Consider the following 26,473-nt stretch of genomic DNA (forward strand, 5'->3'; position numbering starts at 1 on the left):
AGCAGCGGACTGCATTTCCCGGCTTGCCCAGCGCCTTAAAAGGCCAGCGCACGGCCGCTGGACTTGGCCGGCCGCCGCTTCCGAGCCCCCTGAACGCCGCTCTCCGTGGGCGGCCGTGGCGGGCGGGATGGCCGCGGACTGGACGGTGGTGGTCCTGACCTGCCAGCACAGGGACAGCGCCTTCGCCTTCCAGAGAGGTGAGAGGCGGCTGGCCCGTTTCGGTGGGGAAAAGGCCGAGCCGTTTCTCCTTCCAGCCGCCCCGCAGCTGCTCAGCGCAGTTCGCTTAAGGGAGCGAGGATGGAGCCCCTCTGGGCACGGAAGCCCTTTGGGAGGCGAAGGCGGCGAGGACGGGGGTCTGCGGGAGAAGGAGCCCTTCTCCGAGGTCCAGGCCAGCAGCCTCCCGGGACCCGCTTGAGGGCATCCCCGAGAGGCCAAAGGAAGGTCGCCTTTCCCCAGCTGGCCACGATCTGGTGCTTCCTTGCTTTCAGGGGGTCCCTTCTGGAGAGGCCCCGGGCTGAGCCCCTGTTGGAGGCGGGGGCAGCCGTGAGCTGCCTTCCTGGTTGCTGTCCTGCCTGGGGCTCTGGCTAGTCTCCGCCCAAGGGCTTCCTCCGCGAGGGAGGGGATGCTTGGTCTGGTCCAGCGTGGCTGCCTGCATCCTTCCCAAGCGGCTCCTTATTCTTCCTAAACCTGCCGGCCGCCCACTTCTGCTTTGTCCTCTGCACCTTCCGATAGCAACCGTGGCTGCTCAGGAGCCCAGGCCTTGGCCACGAACTCCCCTGCTCCTTTCCTCAACCGGTTTCCGTGGTCCAAGCAGGAAAGGGGAATAAAGCAGTTTGGGACCAATGGGTTCTACCCTCTATCAGCTCTGCCTTTGGTGACGCAGTCAAGAGGGGCAGGAGGAGGAAAGGGCTCCAGGGAGGCTGGGAGCTCACCTTGGTGTCCCGGAAGCCTTTTCACTGCTCCTGCCTTTGGGGGGTGCCCTGGTGGCATCCTAATTGGAGCTTCCTGGGCAGCCAGTGGCCTCCTTGCCTGGCTAGTCCTGACCACACCCCGCACGGACTGGCTGACCCTTTGTTTGCCTTCCAGAGCTGGAGATCCGCCGAGACAGAGGCTCCCTGGGCCGGGAGACCATCCTGCTCACTGTGGAAGACCCCAAAGCCCAGGTGGGCAGCGGAGGGGCTACCCTCAATGCTCTCTTGGTGGCAGCAGAACACCTGAGTGCTCAGGCCGGTCATACGGTAAGCGCCCCCAACATCTCCTGCCTCACCCCCAGCTCACCTGCCCCCTTAGCGCCTGCTTTTCAGCTTAGCTGGGACCCCAGCAGGTCAGCCAAACCTGCCTTCTGCACAGCAGCTGTAGCTGCACTCCTCCTCCGGTGGGTTTGGAATCCATTTGTGAGACCCCTCCCCACCATCCCTGGAACCCCAGTTGGGGATGGGAGCTGCCTCTGGCCCAGCACATTCGGGTCTCTCTTATCTGCTGCTCCAGGTTGTCACTGCTGACGTCTTGCAGGAGGCCAGGATTCTCGTCTTGCACATGGTGAGCCAAGACTCTGTTTCTGCTCTGCTGGATTTGGCATTTGTGGGATCCCTGCTTAGCCTGTCTGGGAAGAGGCAGGTTCCCGGCTCCCACTAGAGAATGGGGGAGCTCCAGGCGGGGGGGTGGGGAATCCCCCAGGCAGCCTACCCTGCCCTGGGCCTCTGGTCAGGCCAAAGGACACCGCCGTCCCCGGAACAAATGGGAGAATCGGAAGCAGCGGGTCAGTTCAGAAGAGGAGCAAAGTTAGAGATCATAGCAGAACAGTAGCCATGCAGGCCAGGATTGGCATGGGCTCCCCAACACACACACACACACACACACACACACACACACACACACACACTTGTGTGCCAGTGTGTGGGGCTTGAGGATGATGGAGCCTGTGGGTTCCTAGGCTTGCTTCCTCCCAATGGGGACATCCGGTGACGTGTCCCCCTCCCGCCAGGGCCGGGACTTTCTCTTCGATGATTGCAGCCGTGCATTTCTCTGCCTCCCTCTCGAAGACCCTGCAGCCCACACCGAGGTCCTCACCTGCCACTTGGATCAGCTTCTGGCCACCTTAACAGAGCAAGTGAGTGTGTGTGTGTGGGGGGGGGGAGCGAAGGTCGGACAGAGCCAGAGCAGCTGCCTGGAACCTGCTGCCCAGAGGAAGGGGGCTTACAGTTGCAGAGAGACCGACCCTCCCTTGGGCTGGCAGGGGTTGAGAGGGGGCCAAAGAGGGTCCCAGCTCTCTGGGGCCCCTCCAGGAGAGGAGGCAGGAGCCCACCCTCCGTGCACCTGATGGGATGCGAACGGGAGCTGTGACACGACCAGGTTTGTGCTCTGCTAGGAACAGGGACACGGCTGGATGTCTGTGCTGGCAGATAGAGGCGCTCCTCACGAGTCAGCCCTGGCAGGCTTCAAAAGGAGCTCGCTTGGCAGGCTTATGCCTGGAGCCTGAAAGCAGCGAGTGGGCAACCAGGCCTGCATAAGGTGACCCAGCTGGACACAAGCTTATTTATGTGACAAATGGATACAGCCAGCTGACTCCCGTAGGTGACTCCGAGTGGCTGGCAAATGTTTAAAAATCCACCCTGTGTTGAAGCCCCCTACTCCACCCTCCCCGGAGCCACAGCAACGTCTCTTGCCGTCCCCTTTCCCACTAGAGTGGGGAGGCAAGGCATGTTGCGGGTCCCGTCCCCTCAGGAGGTACCTCTGGCGGGACCCAGGAGAAGGGCCTTCTCTGGGGTGGCTCCCTCCCTGCGGAAGTGAGCCTGGCCCCCAACCCTCTTCCAGGAGGCCCTGAAGACGTGGTTCTGCCAGGGGGCCTGGGGGACGCAGAGGGGATGGAGCCCATTCAGTGGCTGGTAGAAGTGTGTGTGGTCGCTGCAGGTGGAGTGGGGTGAGGGGGGTTGTTATTTTATTATTTTGATTTCTTTTATGTTCTGTTTTTATTTCCTGTAAGCCACCTTGAGTTGCTGTGAGTGAGTAGGTGGCAATATGAAATTTTCAAATAAATCAATAAATCAGCAGCCCAATGGAACCAGCCGCTCCGTTGGTGCCGTCGGCATTCGTGCTCCCCAGCCCAGCTGACCAAACCACGTTCTTTGGGAAAGTAGCCAGTGGGTGGGGCCAGCCGTGCCTTGGGAGGCTGTTTCTCAGAGACCCGCCCTTCGTGGAGGGTGGCGCTGGCCATCTGCCGGGGGCTGTCTTTGCAGGGCACTGGTGATGCTTGCAAAATGGGCTCAGCTGGGAAGCGGCTTCCACGCCAGAGCTGTGGGTCTGTTGCCAAATTGGCACTTGCAATCTGGGTTTCCCAGTAATGGTCCTGCAGCGGATCTCTTCTTACCTCGAGGCAGCAGAGATGGGATCGGGGGAGTATTAACAGGAGTCCCTTGTTGTAACGAGATCGCCGTGGGGTGGGGCGTCATGTTCTGTAGGGCGTTGGGCCCAAGTGGATCCCGTTGGAATCCAGAGGGATTCTTGAGACTCTGGCATGATTGGACAGGGCTGGCCTGGGGCTTCTCTCTGCTGGTGGGTCCTGCAGACTAGCCCCCGGGGTTTGGAGGAGCTCTTCCGTGGGAAGCAGTGGTGGCAGAGACTGAGGGCTGGCGGAGGAAGCATCTGCCACCCGCTGGGAAGGAGGACCCGACCGACGCGCCCCCCGTGGCTCAGTTCTCCCTGAGGAGAGGGGAGTCGGGGCACGGCAGGGCTGCTGTGGGGAGTCCTCAGATCCATTCTGGATGTGCAAATCCAGCGGAGCCCCTGGGCTTCTGTGGAGGTGGGCTTCTGCCTGGAGATCTGAGAGAAGCCGGTGGGTCCCATAAGATCAGCCACACGGGCTTTAGAGCCATCTATCCTGACTGGCTTAGCTCCTAAGAGGCGACAGGTAGTTGGGTCAGAGTCGTGGTGAATTCATCCTTAAGCCGGGGGAGGGTCCCACTTGCACATAAGAATTGGACCCCTCCTCGAGAAACTTTCCTAGACTAGGGGGTCCTATTTGGTGTCACTTGTGGTTTCTTGATCTCCCGTTTGGGGGTTGCAATGGGGCCGCCCTTGAAGACTACTTGGAAGTTGCAGGTGGTCCAAAGTGCAGCCCCTTGGCTTCACAAGCTGCCCTGGCTCTCAGGGGACCTCTAGATGCCTTTGGGGCCCTTCCGGGCCCTCTCTGGGCGGGCGTGCCTGTCTTCTGTGGCTGGGCTCCTCCCACGGGGCCTGGGGGGGAGGCGTGCCCGGGTTCCTCTCTCTTATCCGGGGCGTGGACAAGGGCCCAAGAAGCAAGCCTCCCTTGTCGCAGCAACTACCCTATGGAACGGCGCTCCTCTCTCCGGAATGCAGAAGGTCCTGGGAATTGCGGGGTTTGGCCCTGTTTGGTGCAATGATGGCTTCCTGGTCTTTTAACTCATTTTAATGGTTATTGTGGTCAATTCATTGACCATTTGCAGGCCAGAGTTACATGCCGGTGGGGTGGACATGTTAATCTAGGTAATCCGTAAAAACCCACAGAAGAAGCATCAACCATGCTAAGCAGCCCTGAATGTCTGAAGATAATCTGGGCAGGGAGAGCTCCCCCCCCCCCCACCGGTTTTTTGGGACAGCTGGACTTGCCTCTCCCTTCTGAAGGCTTCTGGGGGAGCTGCCCAGTTGCTCGTGCTAACCCCTTCTCGCCTCCTTTGCAGGTCTGCAGGGGGTCTCCCCCAGGCGTGTGGGTCTCCAGCACCGATATGTTTCTGACGGTCCCTGCCATGCCCGGTGAGCCTGTCCGCAGGGCAGGGGGTGACCTGCAAGCCCACGGAACCCTCTGCTGCAGAGGGGCCGGATGTGCCCACGGGCCCCTCATCCTGCCTTCATCACAGAGGCAAGAGTGGGAGGGGCCGGTGGAGGAGGGAAGGGCCCCTGTGCCGGGCCCCCTGGCCTCGAAGGGCCTGCTTTGGGGCCCTGGTTCCTGCTCAGATGATCTGTGGGGCTTGGCGGCTCTCGGAAGGAGGGCTGGAGGGTTGACGAAGCCCATTTCGCCCTACAGAAATTGACTGGCGGAACTTCCAGGGGGTGAAAGTGGTTGCAGTGCCCGCCAGCATCTCCTATGCCAGGCAATATGGCGTCTACTCGGTGGATTCTCAGGTGCCCCCCAGGAAGATGGCTTATGTAGGCGTGGGGGGGGGGGCTTCCCTCCTGTGCCTCATAATCTTCAATGCAGAGGCTTCTCCCCGGCTTTCCCTGTGCGATTCGAAAAGGTGTCTCTCTCTCTAAAATGACAAGAGAAGAACACAAAGGAAGTCCAAAATAACGAAGGCCGCTGTCTCCGCCGTGAGAAAAATCCCCAGTTAGTTGCTAGGGATTCGGCCAACGCAGAGACCAGGAAAGCCCGGTGTGGAGGCTCTGCACGAGGGCACAAGCCACGTCTAAAGAACAGCTGGATTTTATCCTGGCACGAGCGAAGGGATCACGGCCCCCAGAGGGAGGGAGGGGGACCCGGGGTAGTGCCGGTCTTCCTGCCCTCCCGGCAAGCAGTCTGGAGTCCAGGCTGTGCGAGAGGCTGCGGCAGTGGGGCCCAAGGGGGCAGCTGGGCTGCCTGGAAAAGGAAGTGGCTCTTCTGGGTGCCAGCCAAGGAGGAGAGGGCGTGGGCCCCCTCCCCTGCTCTCTTCCTGGGATCCTACCCCAGCACTTGCCTTCCCTCCTCCTGGCTCTTTCCTGCCTGTTGGGGTCCGGGGTGCAGCCTAAGGATGGGCCCAGCAGTGATTGCCTGAAAGGTGCAGCCCCTTTGCCCCTCCTCACCCCCCCCGGGCTGCCAGCAGTGCCAGAGGAGCCATGGCCTGCAGTTCATACGCGCGCACACACACACACACACACACACACACGCACAGAGGGCCTGGCAGGAGGAGCAGCCAAGCCCGACTCGGCCCTTGTGCGTCCACAGGGGCTGGTGCAAGACATCCTCTACCAGAGCTCAGAGGAGGAGATCCAGCGATGCCTGGGGCCCGATGGGAAGGTCCCCCTGGTGAGCCTGGAGGGATGTGTGCAGGGATGTGGCGGGCGAGGGGGGGAGGGGGCGGCCTCCTCAGACCCACAAGCCAGAGCTGCCCTCCCTTTCCCCCCCCGGCAGGTGTGCGGGGTCGTCTTCTTCTCCTCCAGAGCGGCAGAGCAGCTCCTGGCCACCCACGTCATCCCCCCACTCAATGCCTGCACCTACATGGGGCTGGACTCGGGAGCCCCGGCCCTCCAGGTGGGGATGCCAGGAGAGAGACCCCCTAGGTTGGGGAACCCAAGGGGAAGGGCCCCCTCCCACTCCCCGGAGAGGCCCGTCAGGCTCCTAGAGGAGGGGGGAGCCAGGGCAGCCTTGAGGGGCTCTGCCTTTCGCCAAGCAGCCTGGCAACTGCTTTTCCCGGGGCGACGGCCAGTCTGCCGACTCTCTTCTCCCCACAGCTGTCTCTCTTCTTCGACCTGCTCCTGTGCATGGCCCAGGCAGTGACGGAGGAGGCCTTCGTGGCCGGTCACAAAACAGGGGCTGGGGCAGGAGATGCCCAGGGCTCCAGGGCAGCTCGGAGTGCCCGGACTGTGCTGTGGAAGACTCTCCGCACGGTGCCACTCACAATGGGTGAGTCTCCCGTCACACGCCTGGCCGGGTGGCTGAAGCGACAGGAGGAGAGGAGAGGATCTGGAACCCCCACTTGGGGGTGTGGGGGGGGGAGGGGGGGGAGAGGGACAAAGTCTCCCTAGTTTGGCAGGCAGAACTGGGGGCCCCTGAGGGCCTGGAGCCGGTGACGGCTGCTGGCAGGTTCACGGAGTCCTTCTCTTCCCAGCCTACCTTCCTGATGGCACCTATAAGTACATGACCTCCTCTGCGAGGGAGCACATCTGCCGCCTGACCCCTCAGCTGGGTGATGCCCACAGCAGGGCTTTCTGCAAGGTGGCCCATTCTAGTGTGGAAGTAAGTCAGTCAGTCAGTCCAGCCTTCTCCTCGTGGATGTGGCCTCTTGGCTAGGAGACAGAAGTGGCCGGAGTCCGAAGGCCGGGGGAGTTACGTGGCAATTGGGATGAATAACCTCCTTGTGCCCCAATTCCTGTTGGGGAGGCAAGTCCCTCTTGGCAGCTTGCGCTCTTCCCACTCTCACTGGAGGGGGGAGGGCGGAGGGAATAGCGGGCCTTGCGGTGCCTCCCGGAGCTCTCCGTCTGGCAGAGGTTTCCTGGCGTTTCCCTTCTCTGCCACGCAGGAGCCGCGTCTACTGGAGGAAGGTTGCTCTGTCACCAACTGCCTGCTGGAGGGCGCTGTGGTTGTGGGGCCAGGGAACGTCATCCAGCACTGCTGCCTGCAGGTGGGCGGTGGTCTCTGTTCCCAGGTGTTCCTGGACTTCCTCTGGCGGGTGCGGAATGGGGGCCAGAGATCACCCACAGATGTGGGGCAGGACTGGGACGTTGGAAGGGTCAGAATCCGAGGTTGCCCCTGGGCGCAGCAGGCACAGGGGGCCTTGTAAGGGATGCCTCCATGCAGCTAAGCTGTGGCTGTAGCCCATAAGCATCCTGGGCTGCTGTCTTGCTTGTCCCAGAGACCCCCTGGGAGGAGGCTCTCTTGCAGGTCTGGCCCACGATGGGGGGCTGTTACACTGAAAGGCTGCAAGAAGCCCCCCGCATTAAGAATGAGGGGGGTGGGAGTTGCCTGTCTCTTTAAAGAGGCGCTTTGACCGCCTTCCTCGGAGGAGCCAGGGACTGCCTGCATGCAAAGCAGCTGCGGTGCCACCAAGGCAAATCCTATGGACTGAGGTGTCCAGTTCTGGCCAGGACCTGTGTGACCAGTTCTGAGCAAGGACGGACGGCTGCCTGGTGTTCCGTCAGGGTCCCTTACACATCCGTTCTGGCTGCCTCCTCACTGGGCTGGATGTGGCCTCCTCTGTGGCCCTCAGAAGCCACTTACTTCAGGACGTGGTCATTCAGGGACACGTGATCCGGCTGAGACACCTGAGCTGCAAAGTATTCACTCTGAGTGGACGTCATGATGACTGGCAGGTGGGTGTAAGATGCTTCTTTTCATCTGTGTGGTGAATTTCTCCAGGCTTCTGGAAGATTCCTGCAAGTCCCCACCTTCTCAGCCCCTGAGCTGACTCTGTCAGAACAAACAAAATCCAGAATGGTGGCTTCAGAGAGATGTCCTGGCCAGAAGCTCCAGTGCTTTCAAGCATGGCAGAGCTTCTCATAGTGTCTGCCTTGAAAGTAGCCACCGCCAAAGTCTATAGTGTAGTCAATACTAGGTCATAAAATGCTTTATGATAGCTTTTATCTCATAAAACATTTTGTAAAAATGGCCAAATTTCACTTCCAAGGGAGCCATGGATTTTGGATGCCTTATTTAAGCTTGCCAATTTGGAGCCCCTTGGCTGAAAAAGTTCTGCCCGAGGGCGCTTGGTTTCATCCAGGTAAAGGTTACACACGCAAGAGTTTTAGTAGCACGTGGAGAGGCTGGATCAGGCCCCTGGCCCTCGTAACCGAGCAGGCTGTGCTTGCAGCAGCTGGCCACCTGCACAAGGAAGCCCACCCCTCTCCCAGCAGAGACAGCCACACATTCCCGAGGGGGTGGCCACTTCTGAGGCCAGAGATGGTTCTCCACAGAGTACAGCGACCGAGGAGAATGGCACCTTCTTGAACTTGCCCTGGGCAGCCTTGTACCACCGGACTGGAATACGGTAGGTGATCATCTGGGTGAGGCCGTGAGGCTCCAGAGACGACCTCACTCCTGCCTGGGGATGCTGCCTGTTTTTGAGCCAGCCACGGGGGCTGACAGAGAGCAGCAGGATGTCCAGCCATTCGCAGGCAGGGAAGCTGCGGTCACAGGGGGGGTTCTTGTTGAAACCAGGGTTAATTTGCGTAGGGCTTTGGACGGGCAGCTGCAGGGCCAGAACAGGTCCGTGTGCCTGTCCTGGAGGCCACTGCAGGAGAGGGGCTGCTCTGGCCCCTGCAAGGCCAGATTGCCTTGAATTTGGTGTTGCTCAGATCTGGTCTCTTTTCAACCTCAGAAGAACTCAGGAGTGAAACAAAGCCTGCAGCGAACGCAGACTTGCTTAGCCCCTGGAGGAGCCAGTGGTCCTCCGAGGACGAGGCAGAGCCATGCAGAAACCACCCTCTTCTCTCCCAGGCCCACTCTTGGAACCCCACCCCTGCGAGTGCAGTAGGGACTTCAGAGAGAAACTGGGGTGGGGGCGGGGGGTGTTGCACCCTACCATGCAATCTCAGGCCAACAATAAGGGAGGCCCGTGGTGGTTGTGGCAGTGATTGGGAGACACCTGGGACACATTTTTGTTTGGGTTCTGGTAGCCCTGCTTTGCGGGGTTGAGATAACACTCGCCAAGTCCTGCTGCATCTTCCTCTCTTCTCATGCAGATGCTTGCTAGCAAACAGGCATCTTTAGTCCTGGCCAGAGAGGGGGGGAGGCTGGCAGGCTCCGGGCCCTGGGTCTTGCTGGCCTTGGCCTCTGCCCTGCTCTCGGGGGGCCAGCCTAGCCCCCAGCAGCAAGGCAGCCCTGCCCCTCCTCTGGGACCTGCTGAAGGGCCCGTGCCTCAGGGCCCTTCCTCTGGGACAGGAGCCGAGTGTTGGCGTCGCCACTGCCACCTGCTTCCCCTGTGTCCTCCCCTGAGCAGAAGCCAGGACTTGTGGAGCCCAGATGTCCCGCCGGACAAGCGCTGCCTCCTGAACGCCCGTCTCTTCCCTGTGCTCTGTGCCTCGGAGCCCCTGGACCTCGGGGGCCTCTTGTGGCTCCTGGGCTCCCCAGAGACCCGGCAGCTGCAGTCCTGGAGGAGGGCCTGGCGCCTGTCCTGGGAGGAGATGAGGGCCTGTCTGGACCAGGAGGCGGAACTGGCCTCCCGCAGGGCCAACTTTTTCCTCCAGGCCCAGCGCAAGATCCAGCGGGTCCTGACGGAGCAGAGGAACTGCAGCCTCCTGCCCCTGGTCCGCTCGGCCATCCTGGAGGGCTTTGGGGAGGCTCTGCTGGATACTCTGGACCAGGGTAAGGAAGCGGGGTGCCCACGAATCCCCCCCATTTGCCAACCTCTATCTCAGGCCGAGCGTGCTCCTTTGCTAGGCCCGCCTGTTGGTTGGGGGAGAGCTTTCTTTGGCCCAGCCCTCTGCCCAGGCACTTGGGGGTGACCTGAGTTCCCCAGGGGTTGTGCCAATGGGGCAGGAGAGGGAGAATTCCCAGCCCCTCTGGACTCTGCTTCCTCCCTAGTGGCTGCCACTGCTGGGGATCTGGGGGTCGCTGCTCGGGCCCTCGCGTGCATCGCAGATCTCTTGGGCTGCATGGCCAGAGGGGAGGGGGCCTGCGGAGTGGCCCCACAGCCAACCTTGCTTGGGCCGCTGCCTTCCAGCAACTGGAGAAGGGAAACATCGCTCAGGGTGTAAAGGCTCTTGCTGTGGAGAGGAAGAAGTGGCTAAGCAGGTACTGGAAGGGCGGGGGTGGGGGGCAGAGGTATAGGGCAGTCTCAGCAGAGGGGGCTGTTTGTCTCCCGGCCCCAGAGCTGCCTGGAAAGACCCCTTGCTAATGGCAGGCAGCTGGCTCTGCCCCCCCCGCCACTGGCTACCGTCCAGCACCTGAGCCACTTGAGGGAGGCTGTGCAGCACATGGGGGGGATGCTTCACCCCTGCCAGCCTTCCCTGCAGCCAGGAGGCTCTTGGAGGGGCCCAGCAGGGCTGCCATGTTCCAGTGGCCCTGGGGAAATTTCTCTGCTTTTCGACAGCCTGCTTCCCCTCCTCTTGCAGACCCATCCTGCTGGTTCGTGCTGCCCGACACTACGAGGGGGCCGAGCAGATCCTCATCCGTCGGGCCATCCTGGTCTCCTGCCAGTTCATCAGCTTCTGGCAGGAGGAGCTGCCTCCCCTGGGCTGCTGGGTGAGAGTGGAGTGCCCTGCACGGATCGACCTCTCCGGTAGGTGGCAAGAGCGGAGCACCTGGCGATGCCTGCCGGGAGGAGCTGGCCCACCAGGGGCCCAGACTGGTCCCTTGGCTGACTAAACACTTGGCTGAAATCTGCCTGCTTTGCAGCTTGGGGCAGCGAGGGCCTGGGGGCAGCTGGCTTAACTAGTGCGGGGGTGTATGTGGGGGTGGGGGTGGGGGGTTGGCATGTACCCAAGCCCTGAGCAGACCAAGGTTGGAAGATGCCTGATTCAGGCCCCTCCATCTCCAAGGATTGTCCTCCATCCAGGCTAGCGCTTTGTCCTCTCCTGCGTGAGGCAACAGGCAGGAAGTGCAGCGAAAGGAAACGCCTCCAAACCGTTACTTCCCCAGGGACTCCTCCATCTTTTCCCCTCTGGGTTTACTCATAGCTTTTTTGTGTTTGCCTTAAAGCCCAACAATCATTGCTGGTTGTGGAGAATGTGACCTACTCCCAGGGCTAACACTTCTCCAGGCTTCCTTCTCCCAATTCTAGTCTTGCTGAAGGCAATTCGAAACTCCTCAACTTTTCACAGTGTGCAAATCTCTACACGGAATGAAGAGGGGAGTCCTTTTTGTTTCAACCCCTCCCCCAATTCCATAGTTAGTGGGGGCTCCGCAGTTGCCTTCCCTTGCTAGCAACCTTCTCTTGCTGGTGGACAAGGGCAGCAAGAACTCTGCATCATCCTGTGCCCTTCAGAGCATTCGCTTTCTGCCCAGCCCAGCCCGGCCCTTCTTGATGACCCGTAGCCTCCAAATTCTTCCTGGCTTTCACTGGATCAGTCTGGCCTCGTGTGCCCAGGAGAGGCTTGAGCCAAGAAATGCCACCGGCTGTAAAAGAGGCGCAGAAGCTCAGCTTTGGTCGGTGGGTTCTGCCTTGATGATCTTTGGTGACATGACCAGTGTTTTCTAGGGGGCTGGAGCGATACCCCTCCAATCACGTATGAACACGGTGGAGCAGTGGTGGATGTGGCTGTCCTAGTGGACGGCCGCAGGCCTATTGGTGCCCAGGCACGACGCATTGCCACCCCAGAATTGCAACTGATCAGCACCAGTGGAAGGCTGGAGGGAGAGGTGGTGGTGGAGCTGGTCTGTCGTGACCTAGAGGACCTGAGGGATTACTGCCAGCCACATATGCCAGGTGAGAATTTGCACCTTCGGAATGTGGAGCTAAAGGGTGGGCCGCTTGCCATGATGCCCTCTGGATTCTGGAGAAGTTGTGTCTTAGTTAGCCAAGATGCTCATAGAATATATCATCGGGCAGAGCATTTTCTCCCAACCTGAATGACACCCAGGACATTTCTACTGCCTGATTGGCTGGGTTCTCCTGCCATTTGAGAGGCACTGTGAATCGTGCCCATTGGCTCTGTCCTTCCTTCTCTGAAACGTTGTCATGTTGGTGGTGGCCCAGCGGGGGAGACTCTCCCCCGCCCAGTTTCACTGCATCTTAAGCCTTCAGGCTGTTTCTCAAGTCTTGGCTGGACCTTCGGGGCGACTCCTGGCCAATGGTCTTTGCCTGCTCCTCAGTTCAGGCTCCCTTGCACCTGGGCTCTGAAAGAAAGGGTCAGGGCAGGATTGAGGAGCTTGGCCCACTTGGCCTTTGCTGCAACTCCGTCTCTTCTTCCAGGAGCCTTGCTCAAAGCAGCCTTGGTCTGCACTCACATTGTTAATCTCCTGTCCCCCCAAACCTTGCGAGAACAGCTGCAAGAACGTTTCGGAGGTGGCCTTGAGCTTCACACCTGGTCTCGTCTGCCCCATGGATCGGGCTTGGGTAGGTGGTGGCTCGCAGCCTACTGTGGGTTGGTTGAGAGGCCAAGCAAGCCATGGAAATTGCTTCTCTTTACCTTATCATTCATTCATTCCGAATAAAGTGGAATATTTATAGCACAGGGTTGAAATGAGGTGTCCGTGGTGCTCTCTGAGCTTGTTGGCACTAGCACTGGCCACTGTTGCCTAGTTTGGCTAATGAAACATTTGCAAGAAAACAACCGAGCTCAGAGAGCACCAAGGACCCCTCATCCATCCATCCATCCATCCTTCCAGGTGCCCATCTCAGATTAGTGATTCTGGATAGCTTACAATTAAAATATGAACAGTGCCGAATGACCACCCTCCGCCCCCCCCCAAAGAAAACAACCACGCAGAGAAAGAAAACAGTGCAGACCAATCAAGATTCCCACGAAGCAGCCACTGGGAAAGCAGGGCCATGAGCCAACCAGCCCTTCAGGCCCTTCCAGAAGTCCATCGGGTTCCTGGCCAGGCTGACCTGGGAGTGGGGGAACGCAGGGAATGAGGACTGGTGCTTTATGGCAGAAGCCGCCTCTTTCCCCTTTCCTTTATGGCAGAAGCCTCCCCGCCTCTGAAAAGAGCTGGTCCACAAACGGCCCTTTTCAACCGGCCCAGTCACACACCCCCCATGTCAGACTTTGAGGCGAGTCTTTTCCTGTTCTGCCCTGATCGCCAAGCCCTCCATTGTGTGAAGAGAGCTACTTCCAGGGAACATTCTGAGGCCTCTCAAAGCTTTCCCCAAATGATCCGCCTCCCCCTTGGGACCCTCCAGCTCTGAGTTTTTTGAGAATTCAAAGGGGGCTCCGAGATTCTCTCCCCCCACACCATCTGATGGTCCCTCTGGGACCTCCGTGCAGAGGGGCACAAGGCGGGTTCTTTCCCTAGGCCGTGTCTGTGTTCTTCCCCAGGGACAAGCAGCATCCTGGCAGGCGCAGTGATCATGGCGCTGTATCGCGTATCTGGGCGCTGCGCTGGTGTAGACTCCCTCATTCATGCTGTGCTACACTTGGAGCAGGTTTTGACCACAGGTAAGGGGCTTGTCCTGTTGCTGCCTGGAGCAGCCCTTCCCAGCATCGGGAGGAGAAGAGAATCAGTCTGCCGGGTGTTGCAGCTGCTAAAAAGGGCAAAGGCTCCGTTTGGACGTATTCACGGGTCACGCGAAGCCATTGCCTGTTACTTAACCCTGTTCCTCAGACCGGCCCCACTTGGAACATCCCACCTGGTTCTCAGCACCAGAGTCTAAAATGGACACTGACAGCCTGAAGAGAGTTTAGGCCAGATGATGCGTAAGAGTGGAAACCAGTGAAAGGAAGCTGAAGAGCTCGGGGGGGGGGAGGGGGGGAGATGAGGTGGCTCCCTTCAGAGAAGCAAGCATTATCCCATAGAGTGGACTCATTCTCCACAGCCCCAGAGAGCAGGACCAAGAGTGCCAGATACCAAAAGGCGGGGAACGAGATTCAGCTTACAGTATGCATTAGAAGAAAGGTCATGATGGGAAGACAGAACCAGCTGCATGTTCCCTGGAGGTCCCTGGACAGTCTGGGGGTTGGACTAGATGTGTCTGGAGGCCCCTTCCCTTCTGACTCCCAGGTTCTGAGAAAATGCCTCTTTGGCCTCTGGCCGGGACGGTGCATCCTTCGCACTCCCCCCTGGTTGCAGGACTTTGTTGGAACTTTCCCCTCTTACCTGAGAGGGGAGTTGAGACGGAGGAGCTGCTCTCGCCCATTTCCAACGGTTGCTGTGGAGCAGTGAGCGGAGACTCCCGGACTCAGAGCTACCTTGCCTGGGTCTGAGCTCCTGCGCTCTCCTTTTCAGGTGGCGGATGGCAAGACCAGGTGGGGGGCCTGGTCCCAGGGCTTAAGATTGGGCGCTCAAAGGCCCAGCTGCCCCTGAAGGTCGAAGTGGAAGAGATCACCCCGCCGGAAGGCTTCGTCCACGTCTTGAACCAGCACTTGCTCTTGCTGTACACGGGGAAAACCCGCCTTGCTCGCAACTTGCTCCAGGTATGTGAGGCACATTTTCTGTCTAGCACCCCCTTTGCACATCTTTCTCTCAGTGAGTATTGATTGGTGCTGTCCCTGATCTCCTAATGCTGCTTCCATAGCTGACATATACACAAACCCTCAATACACTTAGGTGAAAAGGTGGTTAGAGTTCACATGTGTATGCCTCTGGTTTGGCAAGGTTACAAGAAACAGCCAAAATAACGCACAGCTTGTATTGTAAAAAAGTGTGGAACAGATTTTCTCCTATGAAAAATACAAACTTGTACAATAGTTCTTTGGAATTCTGTCTGCCATAATTGCAGACCTTCGATAGACAAACAGAATTGGATTTAGTCTTAGAGTAGATCCATTGGAACTAGTGAGGTTTGAATTAACCTTATTTCTCTAGATCAGGGGTGGGCAAACTTTTTGGCTCGGGGGCCGCATTGACTTTTAAAATTTGACAGACGGGCCGGGTCAGCACAAGATTTTTGGGAATCCCCCTTCCCCCCTCTTCTCCTCCTCCGTCCCTCGGAGGCTCCCCTCCCTCGGAGGCCCTCTGAGTCAGGAGTTGCTACCGCCAGCGCGGCTCCGCGCGGCTCCAGTCCGCGTTGCCTCAGGAAGGGAAAGGCAAAAAGGAAGAGCCGCGGCGGTGCTTTGCAACGGGACCAGCGGCACCGGAGGCTCAGGCTCAGCGGCTCCTGGTTTTGCCTTTTCCTTCCCAAGGCAACGCGGGACTGGAGCCGCACGGGCTGCTGCGGCGGTAGCAACTCCTGACAGCCCCAGCCGGACACCTGAGCGGAGCCCGGGAGAAACTGCCTCTTGCTGCTGCCGGATCACTGCCGGGTCGCCTCCTCCAAGCAGCCTGCCTGCCCACCGGGCTTCCCCTCTGCCGCGCGGCTCGGGGCCAGGCGCAAGCGCCCGCGAGTTAAAAGGAAGCCGAAAGTTGCTGGGAAGTTGCTCGGGTGCTGGGAGCAGGCTTTTAAAGTGCCGCCCGAGCAGGACCGCCGAGCCGGGAACGGGCACCAAGGCAGGGCAAAGCTCCACCAGCAGCGGCCTAGCTTTAGGTGGCTCCAAGCAGCCCGCCCGCCCGCCGGGTGGAACCCTTCCGCTCCTCGGCAGGAAGACGCTCTAGCCTGCAAGTTTTGCCTTTGCAAAGTTTAAGCCTGGAAGCCCGGAAAAAAAGGGGGATCGGCAGGGACTCACCTTCGGAGAGATCGCATTCGAAGGTGATTTCAAACTCCCAGCCGAGGCCTTTGCAAATTTCTTTTCTTTCCTACCCCTAGATCGCTCCGCACTGTTTTGCAGCTTTGGGGGCCACGCGGCACAGGGCAATTACGCCACGCCCAGCGATTTTTTTCAGGGTGGGCCGGATTGGACAGACCAATGGCAGATATTTTTTTCAGGGGCGGGCCGCATTGGACAGACCAACGGGCCGGATGTGGCCCGCGGGCCGTGGTTGCCCACCCTGCTCTAGATCCAATCAAAAGGAATCAGATAAGGAAATCTGGTCCATGGCCTAGACCTACTCTCCAGATGATTTGCAGGGGCTGCTTGGCACAAGATGGCCTCCTGCTCTGAAAATGTCAGGCAAGCTTCTCTTCTGACAACTTGGTGAGTTGTGAAGAGAATTCCCAGAACTGAGAACAGCAGCCACATATTTGGTCTATAGTGGGATGTCTGCTGGTCACAGTTGCTTTCAAGCAGCCACCTTACTATTGGTATACTATTGGCAGTAGCTCTTTTGAATTCTACTGTATAGTGCAGTTGGTGCAGTGTTGGGGTTTTTTAGTTCAATGTATGGAGTGTGAATGATGTGTGTTTGTGTTTATTTTCATGGTCATGATGTGCACTGAAGATGGTGTTTGATTTCATTGTACGAGGTGCAATGACAATAAAGTAAAGTAAAGCAGTGGCCCCCAACCTTTTTTTGTGCCACGGCCCGGTACCGGCATCACAAAATGATCCGCGGCCCGGTACCGGCATCAGCACGTATGGCAAGGCGAGCTGAGCGACCGGCCAGCCAGCCGTCCCCCGCTTCTCCCCGCCACCTTCAACTCCTCCTTTGTACCTTTGTCGATGGGCTTCGCTTCGGGACGGCTTCGGGACGGTCGCCGGCTCGCCTTGCCTTGCCTTGGGTGCTGAAAGAATCCTCGCGCCTTAGTTTTGTTCGAAGCTGCCCCCTTCGATGAAACTAAGGCGCGAGGATTCCTTCAGGACCCAAATGCCGCTTTCCAACCGGAGAAGCTCACCGGAAGCACTTTCTCATCAAAACAAGATGGCGGCGCCCAGCAAACCGGCGGCCCGGTGGAAAATGTTCCACCGACCTGTACCGGTCCGGGGCCTGGTGGTTGGGGACCCCTGAAGTAAAGTATAGCACCGCTACTCAAAGGAAAGTCAGCAACCCTGAAATGTCAGAACAGAGATAATTTTTCAACTTGATCCTTAGAAGACTGCTACGGGCTCTTTCTGCAAATTTCACTCCTTTTCTAATGGAATAGGAATAGGAATAGGAATAGGAATAGGAATAGAATAGAATAGAATAGAATAGAATAGAATAGAATAGAATAGAATAGAATAGAATAGAATAGAATAGAATAGAATAGAATTCTTTATTGGCCAAGTGTGATTGGACACCCAAGGAATTTGTCTTTGGTGCAAATGCTCTCAGTGTACATAAAAGAAAATATATATTTGTCAAGAGTCAAGAATCATCAGGTACAACACTTAGTGATAGTCATAGGGTACAATAAGCAATCAAATCATACTAGGAAACAGTCCATATAAATCGTAAGGATACAAGCTACAGTTACAGTCATACAGTCACAAGTGGGAGGGGATGGGTGATAAGGAGCGATGAGAAGATTAACAGTAATAGTAGTGCAGATAGTAATAGTAGTGTAAATAGTTGAACAGTGTTGAGGGAATTATTTGTTTAGCAGAGTGATGGTGTTCAGGAAAAAAATGTTCAATGCCTAGTTGTTCTGGTGTGCAGTGCTCTACAGCGTCGTTTTGAAACAGTTTATGTCCGAGATGTGTCTGTAAATATTTTCATAGCTTCTTTTTGACTCATGCAGGATACAGGTCCTCAATTGAAGGCAGGTTGGTGGTAGTAATTGTTTTTTCTGCAGTCCTAATTATCCTCTGGAATCTGTGTCTGTCCTGTTGGATTGCAGAACCAAACCAGACAGTTATAGAGGTGCAGATGACAGACTCAATAATTCCTTTGTAGAACTCTATCAGCAGCTCATTGGGCAGTTTGAGCTTTCTGAGTTGGCGCAGAAAGAGGGAGCTCTTTCCTTAAATTTGCTTGATTGAAATCCCCTAAAATGATGGGAAGGGAATCTGGGTGTTTGGCTTCAGCCTCCATAATTTGATCAGCAAGCGTTCGTAATGCCTTGTTTACACAAGCTTGTGGAGGAACATACACAGTTATTAGGAGAAATGAGAACTCATGTGGAGAATACAATGGCTTGCAGTTGATATGTAAAGACTCTAAAATTTCATCACAGAATTTATATATTATAGTTATATCCTGAGACCAGCTGTTGTTGATATATAAACACAATCCTCCACCCTTTGTTTTACCTGATGTCTCTTCAATTCTGTCTGATCTAAATATCTGAAATCCTGGAATGTATATGGTGTTGTCCCCATGAATTTGTGCATTAAGCCAGGTTTCAGTAAAACAAAGAACTGCTGAATTGTAGAAATCAGAATTCCATCTATTTAAAAGATGTCTTTCATCCATCTTGTTAGCAAGTGAGCGTAAATTAGTCAAAAAGATTGAAGGGAGAGGAGTTTTCCCCCCCATTCCTTAGTCTGTTTAAAATTCCCACTCGTTTACCTCATCTCCTTTTTCGGTGCTGCCACTTCTTTCCTTTGTTTGTTGTAATCCATAGTACCGGGAAATTAGTTAGAATCTCCTCCGCATTTGCAAAAGGAGTGGGGAGGAAGGAAGGAATCAGAAAGCTTCTTAAGGAAACATTGCCTAATTCTTAGTAGATGGTCTCGTGAGCATGAATTGTGAATTGCAGTTAATAATAAAGAATAAAGAATAAAGAAACCAATAACTGTTTCGCTCTAAAAACAGGAAATAAAAGTAAAAGAGGGACTCCACTCAACTTTCTCTAAATGCTTAAGTCTTTAATTTACTTCAAGACATTATCCTTCATTAATGAGATGATCTTTAGCAACATTCCTTTAACTTTTATTTTGCAAAATTGTCCAATTATTGTCCCCAATTAATCCAAATAAAATTCTTTCCCACAGAAATATGTGTTGTTTACTTGTTTTAAAAAATACTTTAAAATATTAAATCCAAATTAAATTGTCCCCTTAGTCTGCTTTCAACTTTTTAAAGTTAAACTTGGCAAGATTTTTATCTTTAATTATTTTTCAATATTTTAAAATGGCTTCTTCTTATCTTCAAATAAGAAATCTGAAATGAAGGATCACTTACTGGGCAGCTTGACTGCTTTGCTGCCTCAAAGATCTTTTACTGTGAATTGTCTTCCAAATTTCTTTAAGAAAGTATGTGCTGGGGGGAGGCAAACCCAATGCCTTTTGCAGGTCCTGCTTCAGCTGTGAGCTCACTGTCTCCCCCAGTCTCTATACCAGGGGTGGGCAAACTACGGCCCGCGGGCCACATCCGGCCCGTTGGTCTGTCCAATGCGGCCCGCCCCTGAAAAAAAATCTCTGCCATTGGTCTGTCCAATCCGGCCCACCCCTGAAAAAAAATCGCTGGGCGTGGCGTAATTGCCCTGTGCCACGTGGCCCCCAAAGCTGCAAAACAGTGCGGAGCGATCTAGGGGTAGGAAAGAAAAGAAATTTGCAAAGGCCTCGGCTGGGAGTTCGAAATCACCTTCGAATGCGATCTCTCCGAAGGTGAGTCCCTGCCGATCCCCCTTTTTTTTCCGGGGCTTCCAGGCTTAAACTTTGCAAAGGCAAAGCTTGCAGGCTAGAGCGTCTTCCTGCCGAGGAGCGGGAAGGGTTCCACCCGGCGGGCGGGGCGGGCTGCTTGGAGCCACCTAAAGCTAGGCCGCTGCTGGTGGAGCTTTGCCCTGCCTTGGTGCTCCGTTTCCCGGCTCGGCGGTCCTGCTCGGGCGGCACTTTAAAAGCCTGCTCCCAGCACCCGAGCAACTTCCCAGCAACTTTCGGCTTCCTTTTAACTCGCGGGCGCTTGCGCCTGGCCCCGAGCCGCGCGGCAGAGGGGAAGCCCGGTGGGCGGACAGGCTGCTTGGAGGAGGCGACCCGGCGGTGATCCGGCAGCAGCAAGAGGCAGTTTCTCCCGGGCTCCGCTCAGGTGTCCGGCTGGGGCTGTCAGGAGTTGCTACCGCCGGCGCAGCTCCGTGCGGCTCCAGTCCCGCGTTGCCTTGGGAAGGAAAAGGCAAAACCAGGAGCCGCTGAGCCTGAGCCTCCGGTGCCGCTGCTCCCGTTGCAAAGCACCGCCGCAGCTCTTCCTTTTTGCCTTTCCCTTCCTGAGGCAACGGGACTGGAGCCGCGCGAGCCGCGCCGGCGTGTAGCAACTCCTGACTCAGAGGGCCTCCGAGGGGAGGGGAGCCTCCGAGGGGAGGGGAAGGAGGAGAAGAGGGGGGGGAAGGGGGGGATTCCCAAAAAATCTTGTGCTGACCCGGCCCGTCTGTCAAATTTTAAAAGTCAATGCGGCCCCCGAGCCAAAAAGTTTGCCCACCCCTGTGCTATACCCAGATTCAAGGGACGCTCTACAATCCCTTTGCATCTTGTGAGTCTCCTGTCAAGGAGCAGTTTTCCAAAGCACAAACGGCCTCTCCTTGTGTGGAAGTGCGGTTGCCCTGAGCTTAACACCTGGCTGCCCATCTTCACCAGGTTGCCATTCCACCATTTTTCCCCATGCAGAAGTCCAGCAAACTCAAAATTGTTGCTATTACTTATTAGATTTCTGTCCCAGTGGAATTTAAAAACATTTTCCATCTTATTACGTTCACCTTTTGTACATATCCATTCAGAGATGTACACATGCAGGAAAATATACACACCATTGTGTGTGTATGGTGTATAATTTATGTATGCTCACACACATATGCATAGAGTGTGTGTGTGTGTGTGTGTGAGAGATAAGTATAGAAAGTGGAATCTAATAGACCCACTCAAGGCCAGCCATGGAAACAGAAGCATTTGTCCCAGGAAATTTCTGCAGCAGGCCATGAAGGATAATTTGGAAGAAAACCTAAGATTTGGTTTTCACAACAGACATGGTTTTATCAGGGTTTGGAACTTTTGGTCAGAATATTCTAATAATCCTGTGGCCCGAGTGTGGATTTAAAAATAATAATACCGGAGTGTCTGAATGAGACGTTTTGCACCCCCACCAAGACACTCCTACCTTCAGTGCTTCACTGTCAGTGGACGTGACCTGGTCTCTTTAAAGAGTTCATAGAATCCGTGGATCTTTGCTTGAAATTCTGGAGATGATGTAGTGCAAAAAAAAAAAAAAAGCCCGGTGCAGGGATGTTCCTCCAGCCTCAATCTAAACCAGTTGATTGTTGGAGAGGCCTTCCTAGTCTGTTTATTATTTATTGATTTAAACAAATTTATATGGTTACCCAACTTGCCCACAGGAGACTCTGGGTGGCTTACTACTTTAAAACCCGCAACACAAACCTTGTAACTCAGTGCCCTTATGGCAGCAGCGACACACTTGGATCCGCTCTGCCCCCATTCATGGTCCCAGGCTCACGGACAAAGCCAGCAAGGGAGCCCCCAACTGTACCTCCGGGGGAAGAAGGAAATGGCCACCACCAATAAGGCCTTTTTTCATGGTCTCACCAGATGCACATCCCTAAGAGACGGGACCCACAACATACCCTGTTCCATTGTTGGGAAGCTTTTAGTGTTGGACATCCAACTAAATCTACCTTGTAATTTAAGTTAATTCTTTCTCCTCCTGTTTTCTGGAAAACCCTGAAGCATCTGCCCATCTTCTAAATGACAGCCATTCTGATACTTCTGATCAACTCTCCCTAATCTGGGCTAAACACACCAAGGATCTCCATCTGTGGCTCCTTTTCCTTCCAGGCCCTTCATCATCTCATTCCCTTCTGAAAGGCTCCGGTGAGGGTCCTTTCTACATAGTCCCCAAGACGGAGGGTGTTTAAATTCTAGGGCCAAATATTCTGACTGGTGTGTGGTTTCTTTTCTTGCTCTTGCCCCGATTTCTGTGGATGCCTCTTTCCCTGACCCTTGTATCCCATCAGCTTTATCTTGCAACCTACCTACAGGTAGACATGGAGACCCTTTTCACATATTTTCTCTCCCCCCGCCTGCATTATGGTTCCCTGCCCCCATCCAAGCCCAACCTTTGACCTTCCTGGCTGAGAGGCTTTGTGTAAACCACTCTGCAAACCTCCGTCGGATTTGTTTTATTTTCTCCTCATTCAGGTCGAGTCTTGCAAGCTCCTTGACCCCTCTGGCCCCTCTTTCAATGGAGCCATTGACAGGATTGGCTGGTCAGTCCCTGAATGATGGCCTGTCCAGCGCAGCCCTGCTTCTTTTGCCGCCTTGATTAGGGCCTCTGGGGCCCTTTTGAGCACTTCACTGAAGAAAAGAGATGGAGTCTCTACTGCATTCCCCTGGTCAGCTAACCTGGTTACTTTAGCAAACAAGATTAGGTCTGGCTAAGGGTATCCCGGCTCCTGTCAAGCTGTGCATTCGTCTCTAAACAAGGATAACCACATATTTCATCTCTCGCCCCAGGATTTTCGAGAAACAGGGTCAAGTTTGAGTGATCTGCAGCTACCCAAGTCTTTTTTCTCCTGCAGTCTTGATGTTGGAAACAATAATTTGCTGTGCTGCTGTTTGCCCACAGCCACCAAGAGGGGCTCCAAGTGCCACCCCCCAGCTATTCTAAACTGACAGGGGGGCCTGGACACTTGAACCCCATCCCTGCCTGACCTTCTCTCCAAGATGCCCCCCCGCTCAGCTGCATTTGAACGCGGTTCCCCTTTGGGAGCAGACCCAAGCAAAGGCGCCTCTTCCGGAACCTGCCTGCTCAGTTGATGGGAAGGTCCACAGCCAGCTGGTTGCCTCCCGCTGCCAGCCCCCCCCCTGCATCGCCCTTCCAGGGCACCTCCCACGGGGTGGGGGGGGGGGAGTGGTGGCAGGACTGCTGCCTGCAGCTGCCCCAAAGCTCAAGAATGTGGACACAAGGTGGGTGTGCGCCTCTCAGGCCCGCCCCCCCCAATATCAATGCAAAGACACACCTGAGAAGGGAGGTTTGTGCTGAAAGGCATTGCCTTGTTTCTCTGCAGGATGTTCTAAGGAACTGGTATGCCAGGCTGCCCACCGTGGTAGAGACCGCCAGTGCCCTGGTGAGCAATGCGGAAGAATGCGCCCAAGCCCTTAAACAAGGTACCCACACTTGAGATGAAGCTGTGCCAGGAAGGGAGCTGGAAAACCCAGACCAGTCGGAGGATGGCTGGAGGACACCCCCACATTTTTGGCGGGGGGAGGTCAGTGTGCTTGCGGAAGAAACCCTAGGACACGGTTTGGTTTCAGAAGGACTTTGAGGGTTCCTAAGTCAATGGGGTAGGAATAAACTGCGGAGGGAAACCCAAGGCTGGACTAAGAGGGGTCTTGCCCACATCCAGGGTCTTCAAATCTTCCTGGTTGCAAAAGGGCTGCCAGAGGGCATGGGTGAGCATCCAGCTGGAGTCATCTTGAGCCAAGTGGGAGGGAGGGGAGCTGGGGGACCACCCAGAGATGCCCCATGCCCTTAACAGTTGGCATCCAGGAGTTGGATGATGGGCCCCCTCTGTCCCTCCTCTCCCTTCCCCTTCGGAAGCCAAGCAGGACGATCATGATGTGTCCCAGGGACCAGATGCGCAGACTGACTTTAGTGTTGCGGGGGCCCTTGGACGCCCATTCCCCAGAGAGCAGCTGGGGGGTGCTGCCACCCTCCGCACCTTTTCCTTCCAGGCAACCTGGCTCTGCTGGGCCAGTGTATGAATCGGTACTGGCTGCAGAAGAAGCAGATGGCCCCTGGCTGTGAGCCTCTGGTGGTCCGGCAGATCATGGAGGTGCTCCAGCCCCACGTCTATGGGCAGAGCCTGGCCGGAGCTGGTGGGGGCGGCTTCCTCTGCCTGGTAACCAAAGAACCCAGGAACTGGGTGGCCTTGCGGGAGATCCTGGCGGAAGCTGCGGTAGGTGGAAGCAATCCCCACATTGGAAGAGGGATGCTCTGAAGGCTTGGGAGCTATGGGGAGGTCAACGCAGAAACCTTCTAAAGGAGGGGGCTGCTTGGGTGGCGTGGGGTCGAGGGCTTCCCCATGGAGGGATAGGAAGACAAAAGGGCTACGAGGGCATGAATTGCAGAAGATGTCCAGCTCAAAGCCCATTTATCCCCGTGTCCCTTTCAGGTCCTTGGAAATTTCACCCTGCACACTGTGGAAGTGGACCCAGTGGGATTCAAGGTGGAGCTTCTGGGGGACCCGCACACTTTAGAGGTGTGAAAGAGCAGCTCCCCCCTCTGCTCCTCCTCCACCACAAAGGGGGTGCAGGAACCAGCCACCAGCTCTGCTGTGGGGACAACCACAGCTGTGTTGCAGATCCCAACCAAGCAAGCGGCGGGATGAAGTTCTTGGAAAGAGTTGAAAGCAGCAGGACTGCATCTGTTGTACGAAGCATGCAACATTCGGCCTGGCAAATCTATTTTTCACACAAATGGGTCCCCAAAGCAAGCAGCACATTGGTTGTGAATACCCACAATTATTCCTTTGCAATTACAAGATAAAGGTTGCACTGGTTGCTTTCTTAAGAACTAATCAGGATCTGGTGGATTTTAAAATTCAAAGTATCAATACATTGCTTGTAATCTCAGAAATTGTACCGTATTAGGAAGGACACATCATAAACTGGGACCCCTTGAAACAGCTGCAGCAGGTCCTGTCCCAGCCAAATGGTCAGAACAGATGTTGCAGGCAAGAGAAAATTGCTCTTGTAGTACATTAAAATTTCAAGTGAGAGCCTGGGACCTGGTTTTGTTTTTCACTTAGAAAAGTAAAATGCAAGAAAGCCCCCAGCAACAAAAGAAATGCCATACAGGCACAGCTGCTTCAGAGAAGGGGCTCCTAAGACAACAGGCTAACATTTAGCTGTGGAAGAAGACACAGGGGGAGGTTTGATGGGTCATCACAAAGAGGAGGAAGGAGGCCTCTCTGGGGCAACGGAAGGGCAGGACAGGAACCAACAGAGTAAGAAAATCTGCTTCCTGTTCCAAGCTTTGGACTGCAAGTGGCGAGTGGGGTTGGCAGAGCCATCGGCCACCAAGGCGGTTGGTGCCCTCTTGATGGGAGGTCTTGAAACCGAGGCCTGCCCTGAGCACAGGGACCAGTTCCAACAACCCCCGAGGCCCTCTCTACCCTGGGTTCTGCTCTTATGGGATCCACAGGATTCCAATTCATGGAGGGATTTGGAGATCCTCTAGCCAAAGCTCTGCCCAACATGAGTCCCCCAATTCAGCCTCCCTGACCAACGGCCGTCCAGCCTCTGTTTGAAGAGAGCAGTTCACCCTATCCTCACTAGCAAGCAGCTCCAGTCTGCAGGAAATTCTTCCACCAAAATGTGCTCCCTGTTTAAAGCCCTGGTTTCCCGTCCTGATGTCTCAGCAATGGGTTTACCCATCTACATTATCTCCTCATGATGTTCCACCTACAATAGCTAAGCCAGAGTAGCTATGCTGTCAGCCAGAGGCCAGTTAGACTGGATTGCCTAACAGGGCACTTTGCTTCTGTCAGCTGCAACCACCAGCCAAGCAGGAGAGCCAAGAGCAGCAGGCAGAGGTGGCTACTTTGGCATTCAAGCTGCCCCCTTGTCTTCCCTGGAGGGAATCGGCAGAAGGGAACAGTTGCTGGGAATTGGCCCAATCTTGTCTGCCATCTAAGCCGATGGCCAATTACAGTTAAGAGAGTTGCAAGGGACCTCAGGGGTCTTCTAGTCCAACCCCATTCAAGCTGGAGACTCTGCACCATTCCAGTCAAGTGGCTGCCCAGCTTCCTCTTAAAAGCCTCCAGCAATTGGAGCCTCCACAACTGCAGGAGGCAACTAGTTGCACGGATGAATTGTTCTCACTGTCACGAAATTCCTCCTTAGTTGCTTCTCTCCTGGATTAGTTTCTATCCATTGCTTCTTGTCCTGCCTTCAGGGGTTCTGGAGAATAGATTGACCCCCCTCTTCCTTATGGGAAGCCCCTCAAATATTGGAAGGTGGCTATATCCTGTCTTCCCTCTTTTCTCCTGAACAGAAAGCCCAAACTGTGAAACCAATTCCGTAAGGTGCCCATTTAAGCTGTTTAAGAGTTGTACCCGCACCTGCACACTGTCCACTTGTCAAACAGCTGTCGGCCCTGAAGCCATTTTTATGCTGGCTATTTTGGGAGCATCTTCAGGGCTGCCACAGCCAGGCCAGTTGGAGCTGTGAGAACTAAAAGGGGGAGATGGAGATAATGGGATGTGTAGCCAAAACAGTGTTCTTTCCCGTGGGAGCCAAGGATGTTCTTCCAGGTGTTGGAGAGGCGTGGACCAAAGCCAGCCAAGATGGTGGCTGCAACCTGGTTGGACCCTGTGATGGACGTGTGACCTGAGGGGAAGAACTTTGGAGTTTGACTTGGGTGGGGAAAACTCTGAATCCTCTAGAGTCAGGTTTCCCCCAGATGTGCCAATATAACATGCCTAATAAATCTATACTTTGAGGTAGATGCCTGCCTTGGAGTTTTGATTCCTTGGAGTGTGTTTGC

At 55.5% G+C, this 26,473-nt stretch overlaps 1 protein-coding gene across 1 annotated transcript; it reads left to right on the forward strand.

Annotated features, from left to right (window-relative positions):
- FCSK (fucose kinase) lies at positions 1–26,432 on the forward strand. Its single transcript, XM_026684182.2, is given in 24 exon segments — positions 1–197; positions 1,087–1,238; positions 1,489–1,539; positions 1,985–2,110; positions 4,698–4,770; positions 5,042–5,139; positions 5,936–6,016; positions 6,122–6,241; positions 6,442–6,613; positions 6,819–6,946; positions 7,230–7,331; positions 7,849–8,019; positions 8,620–8,693; positions 9,645–10,009; positions 10,229–10,309; positions 10,312–10,438; positions 10,759–10,925; positions 11,844–12,071; positions 12,558–12,701; positions 13,627–13,746; positions 14,534–14,721; positions 22,992–23,091; positions 23,659–23,882; positions 24,099–26,432. Coding segments are annotated over 24 exon segments (3,255 nt in total). The 5' UTR covers positions 1–127; the 3' UTR covers positions 24,192–26,432.
- The last annotated feature ends 41 nt before the right edge of the window (positions 26,433–26,473 follow it).

The sequence above is a fragment of the Notechis scutatus genome, chromosome 9 (assembly GCF_049901735.1).
Source record: "Notechis scutatus isolate UNSWTSFEM ecotype Mainland chromosome 9, rNotScu1.2, whole genome shotgun sequence".
Lineage (NCBI taxonomy): Eukaryota > Metazoa > Chordata > Lepidosauria > Squamata > Elapidae > Notechis > Notechis scutatus.